The following is a 15,386-nucleotide window of genomic DNA, read 5'->3' on the forward strand; positions in this document are numbered from 1 at the left end:
CTTTTCCAGCACCCTGTTTACACTGTCAGGACTTCTCATCCCCGATATGGAGGACTTCTCTCCCACCACAGCACAAACAACACCAACCGCCACCACAACAATAACCGCAGCAGTAATAACAGCAACAAATCCCCACAGAAAGGCCAATGCGGAATCTGAACCAGAGTCTGTGTACACGGGTAGATTGGACCATGAGCTGGAAAAGGCTACTTCTTCCATTTCTCCCATCCGGGTCCCTTCAAGCGTATGAATATCTGTCCAAGCCAGCAGAGACCTTATTAAGCAAAGATGGTGGATATGCAAGGCCTCAGGTGGAGGCATTCAATCAAGACTTATAGTGAATTATTAAAGAGGAAGACAGAGACGTCTTTGGGCATTTCAAAGGACCGGTTGGGTACAGGATGCATGAGTGCTACGGTAGTATTTTAAAGCCATGAAATGCCACACAGTCTCTTCGTTGAGCTGGTCCTTCGAGAGCTGTTCCATTTAATTTGTGTCACACAAACATGATTTTTTGCCCGATGCAACATGGGAAGGAATGGAGGTGTGGGAAGATTTATGACTTGCTCGCCAGCTGCTGATGTACTTCCGTGCGCTTTTACGGAGTAGCAAATCTCTGGCTTTACTTGAGGATGCTTGTCAATATATTTTTGTGTCTATCCTTGTGGCTGTCTCTATGTGGGTCAGACTCAAAAAATTCCAGTGGAGGGGGATGTGTGCTCTTTTTTTTATTAAGCTTGTTTGTAGATCTGCCAAAAAATGTGGCACGTGTTTTAGATGCAGCTGTGATTGAGGATATTATGGCAGATTTTGGAGGAATTGTTCCATCAGGATTAAAGTGGGTAACCTGATGCTATGAGTCGTCACAGTGAAGGTACATCATGTCCCAAAGCTAGAGTCAGAGCCAGCGACAACATATTTCAGCTCTGTCAGATTATTACATTTCTGTGTGGGTCTTCCTGATGGTAGAGCAGCGTCTGTGCTTTCTGCTCTCAGAAAGCGGACTTATTGATCAGATTTGTGCCGTGCTGTTAGCACACTACACTGTACCATGTTGAAAGACGGCCAAGAATCGATTGAACACAATACTGCTTGTATTGATTTGGTCTTATTCAGTTACAGTTCCATTTTTCAGGAAATATTGCTGTTGTGATGTTTAGCAATATATTCAGCATTGCCCTGTACTCCCTAATACTGTGCCTTTTTAATGAGATGTCATTTTGGTAATTTATATGTAATGATGATGTAGTTTGTGTGTAAACTGGCTTATACATAGCTTCAGGTCAACTGTCATAGCCTTCACCAGTTCACAATGTCACACCATTCATTTATTCACAATCACACGTGATTATAAAACCATCAGCGGAATCATCCTCTGGAAATGAAAATGGTCATTGCAACTCTAAGCAGTTAAGCGCACTGCATCTGTAGACTAGTTTCTCTCACATTTTGAAGACGGAATGCATTGGCTGACACACCAGCCATGGAGGGCCCATTTGGCTGGGAAAGTGCTGAGTTTGCGGGAGAGGCGCCCACCTCGGCTCCCCCGCAGCACAAGCCTGCGCTTAGCTGAAGGGCTAGGCGTTGTTTGCGCCTCACATGCCAGGAAAACATCGCCCCATCCCACCAGTCCAGGGGGCCTCCAGGCTCTCTCCCCCTGAGGCCCAGCGCAGAGCACTCACAGAGGGTCACGGGAAAAATGGATTGTGTGTGTGGAGAACTGCCTGACATGCAGCCATCTCGTGCCCAGCCCATGCCTGCCAAAGGAGAGTGTGGCTATCAGGCATGGCTTGGCATTGTAAGTAGAAAAGTGTGCTTTCAATGAGGGTAATTGGTATTGAAACATTGGATCGCTGGCTGCCAAATCCCTAGATGTCCACCCTTCGTAGGGAGCGTTGCACCATAAGCATTGACAGTCGCTGTAGCTTGTGGCTTACCAATCAATGCTGTTGTATTGTGTTGGTGTTCAATGGTGTTGTATCTTGTGTGCATGTGTGTGAACCTTTTTGATGCTGAAAATGGTGGTGACATGGTGAAGTGAAAGTTTGAGTTTGTGAACAAGGACATTTAGTATCGCTTGTGTGAGCAACACTCTCGGTAGAAGTGTGTGTGTGTGTGTGTGTGTGTGTGTCCTGTGTATGTGTGGAGGTCACCATCCGACAGCTTTGTTCTCTGTGAGCACCTAATTAGACTGATGTCAGCCCTGGCTCCCTGGGCTTCGGGACGCGGCTATCGACCCTGGATCTCAGAGCTCCGAGCCGCTAATTTGTCTGAGGCGCCGGCATCAGACGCCGGGCACCACCGCTAGCACAGCCTGCCCCCACTTACCACCTCTTCCTCACCACACACACACACACACGCTATGCCCTCTCCTCTCCACACGACTTAATGTTTTTGTCAGGCGGCGTTGCGTACAAAGTCATACAAATGACACCAGATAGAGCCCAGTCGTGTACTGCCTGTACTGTTCTTGGAAGACATTGTGATGCCAGCAGAACCAAACGAAAGCATTGATTAGGTTGATAAAAGGAGGCATTCTGTATGATATGCCTGCTGACTTGTGATGAAATTGAACCTTGGTCTGTTTCTTCAAACAGTCCATATTCTCTCAGAACAAGCCTTTTAGCCATCACAATTGTGTCTTAGGAACACAGTCATGTCCAGGGCAAGAAGTCATGAAGAGGTGAACAGATATGGTTGCCTTTTTGGCCAGCCTTTTGGCTAGTCCTTTGCTCAAATCATTATTTGCTGCCATATGCCTGCATGAGCTTAACCCATTCGCGCCGGATGTTGCATGACTCAACATTCTATCTCCCGCCTGATGCTGCATAGCGCAACATTGAATCTCCCGCTGGATGCTGCGTAGCGCAGCATGCTTTTTATTTCATGTCAGGCTTAGATATTAAATTTTGGTAGACGTTGACAATTTTTAGTATGTTTTCAGAAAACCCTCAGGAAGTAAGGTTATTTAGTCTAGAATGCCATAGGATTCTATAGGCGTTTTTAGCAGGCATTTTAGGAGTAAATGGGTTAACTAAAGCCTTCACTGACCTTATCACTCGCATAACTCTTTGTCCTTATTGTTTTCCATTAGCACTTCTCGTAGCATAATTGACCAAACCTGGCCCTTCCTTGGACCATTGCAAAGCCGTGACATTTGATGCCAGTTCTGCTGAGCGGAGTCTTGGCTCCAAGGGGCAATTTACCTCCTTCTAATTTCCCCCTGTCCGGCTCCAAGGGGCAATTTACCTTCTAATTTCCCCCTGTCCGGCTCCAAGGCCACCGTTTGCATTCTCCTCCTGCCTTCTGCTGCTACCTCATCCAGGCTAAAACCTTGTGCTGTAATTGACTGCATTCCAGAACGAAAGGCACTGTTGAAATTCTTCTTCACCCTGACCTGGCCCAAACTCTCTTGATTAAGTTAATCCAATGTGCATTGAATATTAAGAGTTTTTTTTGGCAGCAGTAGCAGCAGCAGGGCTGACGCTTTGGTGACCTTTTGACCCGCCGGCCAAGATTCTTAAGAATACTCGACTCGCGATTGCAGTTTTGGGAGGAGGAGTTCGGCCGTCCAAATGGGAGCAGCTAAATCACTGACCTTTGCCAAACCGCTGCTCCAAATGAAAAAGGCAAAATGGTCTCGGTGCAGAGGATCTAATCTGAATCGCCCCAGTTCAGGCATGTGTTCTACTCGATACTGTTTCTCACTCTTTCCAATGGGGGACTCATCATTTGGGTATTATCGCAGTCATGTTTCAAACCCATTGGGTTGGAAAAAAGGGACCGAAGTATAACAGAAATGTATCGAAATGCATGGTGATATGTAGGCTAGTAGCAGCACAAGCCTCTGCCATGTATTCTCATGCATTTGTTTTTTTTTTGTCTGGCCTATTCAAGAAATATGATTTAGTATTTCCAACACCCCTTGTGTTCATACTATCACATTTAACAAGGCAATTAGTACAGGAGACCGATCATTCACAGACAAGCCGGATTACTCTGCGGTGGAGGGGCACCAATGCCCAACCGTTAATTAACTCCTAGTCCATAATCAAGCCCCTTTCTCTCAGTAATTATGCAGGAGATCTCTACTATATGCCTCCGAGCAGCAAGGCGACAGTCAAAACAGTTTGCCGTATCGTTCCGTCATGTTGTCAGTTCCGTGTGCATCATTAGTCCTGTGTTGTGCTTTTGTGTTTTTGAGGGACAAACGGCACGTCTTGGCAGCTGTTGTGATTGATATGACAATAATGCGTGCTTTTTTTTTTTGTTCAGGAACTGATCGTGCTAGTGTGAATGTGTTTTTTTTATGTGCAAGTCTTTCCTTGTTGTACATGTATGCATGTACTTTTGTTTGGGTCCGTGCACAGTGTATGCATATCACACTGTGTACTGTACAGTTTGCTCATGGATCTCATGTGCTCATGTCGTGTATTCCCCTTTTTTGGGGTGTGTGTTGTTATGCGTGCCCCCCTGCAGGGCTCAGTAGTGGTGCTGTGTTGTAAAGCAGCGCTTGGCCCTAAGCCAGCCCACTGGAGTTTGAAGTCATTCGAGCCCCGTGCAGGTCTGCCCTAGTGTGCAGCGCTGCAGCGTCTGTGGGCCTCCTGCTCTGGAATCTGGCGCCTAAACACCACAGACTCGCTGGGGAGTCAACGGCACGAAAGTAAAACCAGCTGCCTCATGTTCCCTCGCACTGTGCTGGTGTATATGGAGCTGGAGGAGAACGGCAGGGGGGAAAAGTACTGTACTGTGTACTCTCATTCAGGAGGCTGTGCAGGAGGGGGGGGGGGGGGGGGGGGTCGGTCTACTTACCACTTACCAACATCTATGATACGTAACAGACTCCTTTGTATACAGTGTGATACATTTCATCTTAATGTATCAGTGTATCCCAGGGTATCAAAGCCAGCCTTGGGGATTCTATAGTACTAACGATACCTTTTGAGCTACAGTAAGTAATTCTTTGTAAGAGATCAAGAATAACATAACGGTTGTAACTTCTGTTCAGGCACTGTTGTCCAATGGGAGTTAAAGTTGCATTTTAACACTGTGTGTGTTTCCTGGGCATTGGGCCTACACTTCGTGTGGTGATCTCATTTAACAGCCGGAATCCAAGACGGACAGAGGAACTTAATGGGTAGATTACATTATGTTGGGAAAGGCTACACATGCTCATCAGGAGGGTGGACATATTTTAACATGCTGCTGTTTTGAGAGGCAATCTGTCACTAAGTGTGCTGGCATCCTCTTTTAGTCACCGCATTACAGAAGGAAAAATGGTCCCCTACAGTTTTAGAAATGAAAGCCTAGTTATGGAAGCTATTTACAGCAGGGTTCTGCGCTGTAAATTTCAAATCTATTTTAGACTGCAGCCAGTCTTTTTGTCATAGCAAGTTACATAGAGACCAACACCAACTTCCAAAGAAAGTTTATTCGTGTGATAGTCCCATTAAGCTACGCTGCTGGTAATCTGATATAGAAGTCAACAAACTGTGCAGGTGTTATTTATTTTTGACATAATCCTTCTTCCCAAAGAAACTATGCTTGGGCTGTGAGTCAGTTGAAATAGAAAGTAAGAATAACATATATTTTGAATCAGCGTTGTTTTGCATCTCATATGAACGACTCAACAAAACCGAGCTCTTGAAATGTTGAGACAAAATGCACACTTAATGCATGAGACTAACTTTCTCTGTGTCCTGTTTTTTTCCGCCACTGTTTGCAGGCAAGGTGAGGTGGCAGGACTTTGACCAGGACCTGTATGTGGGGGCGACGGTGGTGCGACCGGGGCAGGACCCCTACGCCCGGAACAAGTTCAACCAAGTGGAGAGCGACAAGCTCCGCATGGACCGTGGAGTCCCCGACACTAGACATGACCAGTGAGTTGGCACTTTGTGACCCCCCCCCCCCCCCACCCCCACCCCAATCCCAAGACTTCACACTTATGCCAAGTCCCCAAGGGCGGGGATGGTGCTAATTGCCACATGTCAACACAACACATGACAAGTCTGTTACAAGCTTTGTCTAAAAGGCATGAAGTGGCCGACAGGATGTTTTCATTATGCTTCAAACAATTTGGCACATTCCAAAAAGCCTTTATTCCCCTAAAAACAACAACAACAAAATTCTAAGAAAAGATTCCTTTCTCCCAAGTGGTGTCTGTGAGGGGAGCACAGAGGGCATTCCCTCCCAGAGTCTCCTGTTTCTTCGGCACTGTTAGCCACCGCGCTTCCTTCCTCTGTACCCAGCCGGCCTAATTGGGTTTGTTTTTGAGAAGAGAGGGGGGAAAGTGTGTTTTTGATTTAGTTAATGGATGGAAAGAGAACTTTGAGGACCACCTCCCGCCACTGTGGCCCGATGAGTTGATGACCGCTCGGTCCAGACGGATGGAGAGACGAGGCTGTGGAGGCTCGGTAACCCGCCGCCCGCTCGCTCATTCGTCTGATCACGGCGGAAAAGTGCCTCGTGAGACGAGGACGAAGCGCTTGCGCTGCGATTTTTATATAGATGGCGAAAAAGCAAAAGAGGCAGATTTCCCAGCGTGACTCACTCACTCACTCAGCCCCTCCCATTAGTCATCTCTCTCCTCTGTTCCTCTCATGCAGTCTCTTCCTCTCCTCTCTCCCAAAGCTTTTGTTCTCTTCCTTCCTGCGCTCTCTTCTCCTCCCCTCCGCTCCTCCTCCTCCTCCTCCGTGCTGCGGGAGCTGTTGAGGTGTTTGATGCTGCTGCTTCAATGTGACCCCGCAGACGTCGTCACTGCAGAGTCCCTGCCCAGGGCTGCTCATCAAGCACTCCAGCCCTCTCCCACAGCAAAAGGAAAACGAGATGAGAATCTTTCAGCTTCTAATCATTATGTCCCTGCTTTATCCCCTTGGGTTTGGAGCATCATTTGCAGATTTTGCCTGCTAGAAAAATTACACTTTTTAACTAATGATGGGGTGGCATGGGTCAGAATTGATCTAATGGCCTGAGGGTCTTCGTAGCAACTGTAGAGCATGAGAGTGGAAATAAAGGTTTACCTTTTTTTATTCAACATTTCTGGTTATAGAAGTAAATGCTGTTACAAATGTAATAAGACACTCAAGTGATGTCTGGAATTAATTTCACTGCAACACCTTTAGCAGTTGCATATTTTCCATACCACTATTACTCATATACTAATGCTTAAATAGCTGCTTATAGTTAGCCATCAAAACACATTATTAAGGCCTTCTTTCTGCGTTCATTTGGCCTTAGCAAATGTTATTGGAAAGGGTCTTTTTGATGCATTTTAATCTGGATGCCAGAGTTTGTTAAGGCAAACAGTGACAGGTCTCTTCCTCCTCCTCCTCTATTCCATTCTGCCGTAGTTGAGGTGGTGCCATTGTGTAAACCCTACAGTGCAGGCAGAATAAGTCTCGAGTATGTCTTCATTTAGGCTGTCAGCATCTTGTGTAATTGTGCGGAACAAAATGGTTGAGTTGGGAGTACAGAGGGGAAATGGACTTCTCTCTCACGTATACACACTTTCTCTCTGACTGAAGAACTCTACACTTCACTATTTTCACTGCTGTGGATTATTAGTTAAATAATAGCTCATCTCATTGTGGAGTTCTTCCTGAATTATCAGTTCAGGTAGTCTCTTCTGATGAATATTTTAGATAATATATTTTGCTTTACATCTTCACAGATGTGCGTCATCTGAGAATCCTGAAAGGAACCCAATTTGTCAAGAAGGGACCTTGTATATGGCATTTATAGCATTTTAAGGAGGCCATTAGAGACTTTGCCTATGTAGTCTGACTATAATTTATCATCTTCAACACACACACACACACACACAGCCATTTTTAGAGCAGGTGTCTTGAGTCTCTTCCAGTAGTTAGGCCTCAGATTAATTTGGAATTGCTCTTTAATCTGCACAGATTAGTGCCACCCGCCATGTCTTCAAGGGTCATGCCAAGGGCAGTGCAGTGAAATGGGGCGGTTTTGCATTGCTTGGTCACTCGCACAAAACCGAGAGACTTTATTGGAATGAAATATCGGATTTGGTTTGTTTGTGTGGGGAAGCTGCTGGAGACTTTTCAGGAGTGCCAATATTGCCAGTGTGCAGGTATAACCAAGGGGGACCAAGCGGTCCCTTCCTACCTTTCACTACCTTTCACTTCGAGGGCCTGAATCGATGCTGTAGGTGACCACAGAGAAGTCCCACGGCTGTTACTGCCAATACTCTTCTCATCCGACAGAGTGGCTCTCTTGTTGGTCCACATCAGCCCAAAAGGCGTGATTGATTATTGCCTGTCCTTTCTTTACGCCTCTCAGTCTTCCAGAGGAAGGAATCTATTTTCATGTGTTTGGAGGGAATAGGCTACCTGTGGATTGTGCACTGTGGCAGGCTGCGTGAGCTCAGTAGTGGTCTTTGTCGGAGCGTGTACAGTTTTCAGAATGATTTGTACAAAATGGGCTGTCTGGTGGGGAAGAAAGGATGTCTGCATCATCTAGTTGCTGGGCTAAGGCTTTGACGTCAACGTCCGTTGTTATCTTTTTGGAAATCTTCAAAGGTGGGCTAGGGGTCTTTGTGACTGTGGCCTTCGTATGCAGTCCTGTGTGATGAGACGATGAGTGACTGGACGACGCGTCACGGGAGTCTGGTGCTCTCTGTGAAGTCCATGGGTAGATGCTGCACATTTGCTTTGTCAGCAGTGGTGACCTAGAAAGAAATGTTATCCTATTGTCTGGCTGTTATCAAATGTCTGCACGTGTATCTTTCTGTGTGCTAGTGTAATTGTACCCCAGCTAAACGTAAACAAATAATGTGCAGTGTGTATGGGGTTCACGGAGGGCTTCAGCTGCACTTCCCGTATATGTCCATATTGAGTGGGCGTTTTCTGGATAACCTGCCTGTCCCGTAGATGTCCATATTGAGTGGGTGTTTTCTGAATAACCTGCCGGTTTATGTGTTGCCATGTGTTCAATACAAGGTGACCCTTTGGAATGTAAAGTCACCCTCATCAATAAATAAATAAAAATTATTATTATTATTATTATTATTATTATTCCCACACAAATCTGCCGTTTCAGCCTTTGTCCACATCTGATTTTAAACGTGCTTCGTAAATTCTAAATAGGGAGAAACATTAGATTACTCCGTAATGAGTTCACCAAAATAGAAGTTAAAGAACCTGACCAAACGACTCAATATAGACTTTGAACAGAGAACTGAGAGTCTAGCTTGCGTCAACAGGCACATCTGTTCAGTGTTACAGCTAAGTCCTGCAGGAAATCCTTCAGGTGAATATGCCATTTAGTATTCTTACTATAAATACCACCATGAGGGTGGTAAGTGATGAAAGGGATGAGGTCATAGCTTTATTAAGTAGCTGTTGGTTAGACAGCCATTTTGCATGTGTTTTGCGAGTTGTGTAATCTGTGTGCTTGGCTGTGTGTATATATATCTACATACAGCTGCAGTCTTTAATGCAGCCCACCATCTGAAATCTCCTTTTCCTTTTATCTAAAGATCGAAGAATCAGCTGATGGCTGAGACAATGTTAAACAGTACAGTGTCCTGTGTATAGGAAGGTACACTCTTAAAAAGATCATAACCTCACCCAACAACAGCGAGTATTTTTTCACTGTATTTGATGTTGCAGCTCCAAAAGCTGCTTGAGATAAATCAGACTCCCCAAAGCTGTGTTTGGGGTGCTGTTTGAGCATTCACTGGCCGTGCCTGAATTGCAGAACACCTTCTCCTCCCTCTGACTGTGGGGTGCGTGACGACGACTCTGCCAAGGCTGGCTGCTCCAAGGCCCTCTCTGTGCACTGTTCCTGCATTGTTTAAATACCACAGAGTGCAAATTTTGGTGTAATCAACCAAGATAAACGTGCAAGCGTATCCTCCCGTAATTTATGCTGTCTTGAGGAAGGAGATATGTAATTTTGCCTTCCCAGTCCTTTTTCTGACAAAAAGATCAGTTTTGGTTCCTATGTGGAATACAGAGTACTGGTGTGTTTAACTCTCACTATCCTTCCTGGCTTTATGCCACCCCCTTACTTGTGTTCTTTTTTTTTCATTCATCCCCTTCCTCCCTCTCTGTGTTAACTTGCCTACCCAAGAGAAATGTAGTGCATCTGATAGTGGAACAGCAATTAACAGCCCCACAGTGCAGACATCAGTTCTTATTTATGGAGCACTGTGATCTGCAATTACAGCACATTTTCTAAGATGATTTATATTTCCCACTGAGAGTCATCCAATTTCCCTTCACCTCGCCTTCAACAGATGTTTATTTATGAACCATATAGAGCCTATATAGTCCCATTCACACACACTTACAGACATACAAACGGAAAATGCATTCATATGCTGCAGCTGTACAATTGCATTAATAATGTTTCATGTGATTTCAAATGTAACTGCCAGTTTCAGTTTGCTTCATGTCATTTTGTTTATCGTTCAGATAATAATCCACTCGTAGAGAAGACCAGGGCATGTCAAAACGGAGACAAACATTTTTTTTTTAAGCTGTTTCAAAACGATAGGCGCACATCTATTTCCAAGATCAAAGGACACAATGACGAGACTAAAGAACTCTCCTCACAGTAGGGCACTCTTTTTTCTGAGAGAGGGAGAGATGCTGCAAATAGCCATGGCACCCAAGTGCTCTTTGGTATACAGACTAGTGGAGCCACCAGCCCCACTTCATCGCTCCCCGCTCCCCACACCAGCGTGCCTCCAGCCTGACGTACCCCCCTTGCTAAACATTTATCATAACAAGCATTCTCTCTCTCTCTCTCTCTCTCTCTCTCTCTCTCTCTCTGCCTCTCTCTCTCTCTCGCTCTCTCTCTCTCTCTCTCTCTCTCTCTCTCTCTCTCTCTCTCTCTCTCTCTCTCTCTCTCTCTCTCTCTCTCTCTCTCTCTCTCTCTGCCTCTCTTGTTTTGGTTTGTTGAAAGAGCGTTTCTCTGTTTTGGTTAGTGGACAAGTGCACTCTCCCATCATTGTTCCTGCGAGGCAGGGACTCGGGCGGGCCGATCCGCTGCGCAGTGCTTCTCCCCGGCTCGCCCGTGATTTACAGCAGACAGGCAGGAAGTTGTGTTTGGGAGGCTAAGCACCCACCACTGGGCCCCCCCACCAAGAACACACAGAAACCTCTCTCTCCCTCTCTCTCTTTTCCTCTCTCTCTTTTCCTCTCTCTCTCTCTCTCTTTTCCTCTCTCTCTCTCTCTCTTTTCCTCTCTCTCTCTCTCTCTCTGTAGGTGTGCCTCACATTGTCTCTATTTTCCTTTAGTATCATACAGTTCCCTTGGTCACTTGCTCCGTTATCTGTCTTTCCTTTGTATTTATGTGGTCATTCTTTCTCTCTGTCTTTCTAGTGCCTCAGACTTTCCCCCTCCACCTCTCTCCCTCTCCCCTTGTGTTTTACTACCTCTGCGTCTGAATTGTCGTCCTCCATCTTTTTACTCTCTCTCTCTCTCCTTCCTCTCTCCGGTACCTAACTAGCTCTCTGAGGGCATTTTATCACCAGTAACGTGGCTCTTCATGATCTGCCTGTGGAGAACCCAGCTCTCTCTGACTAGAACACAGAACTTATTAGACATCAGTGGCCTTGGCACTCCTGGGAAAGCCACCGGCAGTAAAGCGACACTGCGTAGTGCATAAAAGTATCAAGCGCCAGTCGTTTGAAATATTAATGCATTCCTATATCATCCAGGCTTCCAACCTCCTGAAATGTTACATTGTGCTACGGTGTTTGGCTCCTTTCTACTCCCTCAGTTAGACTAAGCACTTGAACCATAAATATAATATTAATTGCCTCAGGAAGCGTTCTGTTGTTAGCTGGCCGCACGGCGCTCTGCTGTGAGCTGGGGCTTTGGGTGGCGGTGAGGAAATGAGTGTGTGTGGGTTTCGGGGGGTTGGTAATGTCTGAATAATTAGCCTGTTGGGTAGGGGGGGTTGAGCCTTGTTCAGAATCCCTGCTCCGAGGGTGCCTTGGAGTCACTGAGTGAGTGTGAGGTTACCGGAGCTCGCGGCTATCGTGACATTGATGTCATATTTGGCTGCAGGGCAGGAGTATGTCTTCATCTGTGGTTGCATTTAATTTATTTATTTATAGTTATTGGAAATGGGTGGTACATGGAGTGCCTAGATGACATTCTTTCGGTGAAGTGTGAAGGATGAGTGATGGTCTGTCTTACATGCACGACTCAAACTCTGTTGGCTTGGCTACATATCCATCATTTATCCTCTATCCGTCGAGCCATCTATATAGCTATCTGTTCATCCATCAATCTATCCGCTCCGGTATCATCCCATTCCATACATCAATCAGCAAAGCTGAAATGGCAGCTAGAGCTCGCTGGAACAGAAATGGTCTTATTTGGCATTTCTGAAACTTCTAAGCTGAGCTGTTGTTATTGATTGCTTTGACAAGAAGGCTGTCTCTGTGGTGGTGTCCAGGGGGATTGGGCCTGTATGAAGACAGAAAAACGATAAAGAACTACTCACTTTTGAAATGCTGCTGATAAACAGTGGATTTACTGTATCTTAGTAAATCCTAAGAATCTATACTAAGCTCTGAAGATGTAAGTCATGCTGAAATGCTAAGCTAATATTAGAACTCTGTACCTTGAAATGGGTAACTATACATGTTAAAAGCCCTTACATGTTCTATGCCTCTCCCCCGCTGAGAGTCGGTGAGCGTTTTCCTACCTTGGGAAAAAAAAAAATCCAAGATGACCCCTTCTTGCCAACTGTTCCAGTAGACATCTGTGTTGGAAATCAGAGGGACAAAGTCCACAAGGACAAATATTTAATTTGGCTTGTTGGGCTTGTCTGAAGCTTTCCTGACAGTTCTGTAATAATATATATATATATTTTTTTTTTTGTTTCCTCCCTTTGTTTTTACCCTTCTCCACCTAGGCCGGTATCAAGGAAACAGTGCCTTATTCACTGTGATTTGATCTTGTTTACTTCAAGTGTCTTGTCACTGTTTTATCTCTGTTGGCTACTGGATGTGAACCGTGGAATAGTTTAGGGCTGGTCTCTGGGGGTTGGATGACTTTCCCGATAAAAGGGTTAGCTCATACAATGTTTTTCCTAGAATGCTGTGTGTGTCCACTAGGAAGGAACTGGTCAGAAGTTAGTCATAAACCGTAGTACATGTGAAATGTAGATTTGTTTGTCACTGGCCAGTTGAGAGGATTGCACAAGTCTGCATAGTGTGTATTTGACCTTTTAAAAACAAGCCAGCAAGTTCCGCTCTGTTGCGTTGGTCATGAATGGATGGGTATCAGTCACACGTATCAGACATGGAGAATGTCTGCTCTATACTTGGCTTGGGAGGGAGGTAGAAAGGGCGCCTGTGTGTCCAGGCCTTTGCTGAATTTCTGAGTGCACCGACGGAGTGCTGGTGTTGTTCGTGTCCAGGAAGCCTGCTGTAATCACAGGCCATGCATGAGTCGAAGTGCGCTTGGACAGGAGTGGACCACCACTTGGGTGGCTCACAAAGGAGGTGTTTTAGACAAACAGGAGCGATGTCCAGATCGCGTCCAAACTCTGCGATGCTGGTATGCTTTTTGTCCCTGTGCGAGCTTGGTAACTGAGAGAGTATGTTCAAAATGATCATTTCCCTGTCATTTTGCCAATGGTTATGACAACATAATGCCTCAGGGAATTGCAGGACTGTGTAGTGGCTTTGCAATCACAAGGAAATGGAGCCCACTTTTCCTGGCCTGGCCGGGGTCTGTAAATGGAAATGGTGGAGTCCTCTGGACACAAATTACAGCTCATTTCCCACCCAAATTAGATTTCCATCTTGTCGTCCCTGTCGACCGGCACACTTTCTGTTTGCATGAAAAGCATCACAACTATGATGGGCAATGCACACATGCATCTGAATATAGGATTCTTCTGTCAAACCTGCTTACAATTTAGAAGGAAATTATGATTGATAACTGTATTCAACTTGCAACTCACACTCTTCTCTAGATAATTACATTAATACACAGGATTAGATGTTAAAATCCCTTGTGCCAAAATCCAAGGTAAAAACACATTCAGAAGCCCTTACTCAAATTCACTTTAAAAAGCACGCTACCCACAAATCCGCCAACAAATGGTCATAAACACAAGACAAATGGCCCATCCAACAACAGTATATAGTATGCGGCATGTCATTGGGGTTATCAAGTGGGCACCCTCATTCACCGATGTTTCGTTAAGTTAGGCCCACTACACCTCCATGAAGGCTTAACAGTGAAACCAGTGTCCTGGAGACCCTCCCCTCCATGCTGCCACCATATTACCACATTGAAATATCCAATACCCAAAATACTCTTAACCAGCCTAGGCATGGTCAAGGTTGGCTAGGTTTAGTAATGGGATTGAAATGTTATTTTAATGAATCCCACACTCCTATCTAGATATGTTTTGTTATAGGATTTAAATTAAATTTTTAGATTTTTATCATATTTTTTAACAGTCCATCGTCACCTTGAAGATAGAATGGCATCGATTAAACTGGCATGAAGTGTGACGCCCAAGATCAGTGGTCCCCAAACTACGTCCCGCGGGCCGAATACACCCTCATTTTGGGTGGCCCCCCAAAACATGTCTGTGGTATATAGCATCTGGCCCGCACGGGAGTACGACATCGCCAAACTACAAACTCTGTAATTTCCCCCATTCATTCTCTATGGCGAGTGTTAACAGTATACATGTAATACTATTTCTGTCCACTGGTGGTTGTTTTGGCGCTGTTTCGCGTTTGCCATTGAAAACTGAATAAAAGCCTACCTGCAATCAATATAAGAGGCCTATGCTGACTGCATCAGTGCTCAAAGTATCCTAGAAGTTTATCAATTTATTGTTAATAACTATTTAACTTCTAATCAAGTCATATTTTCGGGACTTTCTGGGATAATTATTTCTATTTTTATTCACTCGTTCACAAAGTTCATTTCAGATGTTTTTGCCAGCACTTCATAAAACTCTCATAGTTTGAGTACTTAGTAGGATATTGCTTGTTCACAACTTGAGCTGTGTATGCAAAGACAGAGTTCAGAGTTCACACATTTTTGAATAAAATACTTTTGGGATCCCTGCTAATACTTTTGGGAATGCTTTTGGGAAAAGTATTTTTATTAATATTATTTCATTTGAGCTACATTTTACACTGATATGACACGATGGCAACATAAACACAGCTAACAATGGTATTAAATTGCAGTAGCCTATGATTAAATGTAATGGAATATTCAACTAAGGTACACTGCTGTTGTTCACAGCACTAAGCTATTTATGGTTAGGCCTACTGATATACTTCGAGTCTCTGGCCCTCTCTTAGAGCCAGGCATAGTGAGCTGGCCCTCGGAAGAAAAAGTTTGGGGACCACTGCCCAAGATGAAAAA

General features: G+C 44.9%; 1 protein-coding gene across 2 annotated transcripts in view; it reads left to right on the top strand.

Moving 5' to 3' along the window:
* Positions 1-15,386, top strand: part of galnt2 (UDP-N-acetyl-alpha-D-galactosamine:polypeptide N-acetylgalactosaminyltransferase 2) — a 78,754-nt gene that overhangs the window by 41,856 nt on the left and 21,512 nt on the right. For both annotated transcript variants that reach the window (XM_042065813.1, XM_042065814.1), the window contains exon 3: positions 5,726-5,879. In XM_042065813.1, the coding sequence (XP_041921747.1) occupies positions 5,726-5,879 (154 nt within the window). The remainder of the gene's footprint in view (positions 1-5,725; positions 5,880-15,386) is intronic.

Source organism: Alosa sapidissima, chromosome 16 (genome assembly GCF_018492685.1).
Source record: "Alosa sapidissima isolate fAloSap1 chromosome 16, fAloSap1.pri, whole genome shotgun sequence".
NCBI classification, from domain to species: Eukaryota; Metazoa; Chordata; class Actinopteri; order Clupeiformes; family Clupeidae; genus Alosa; species Alosa sapidissima.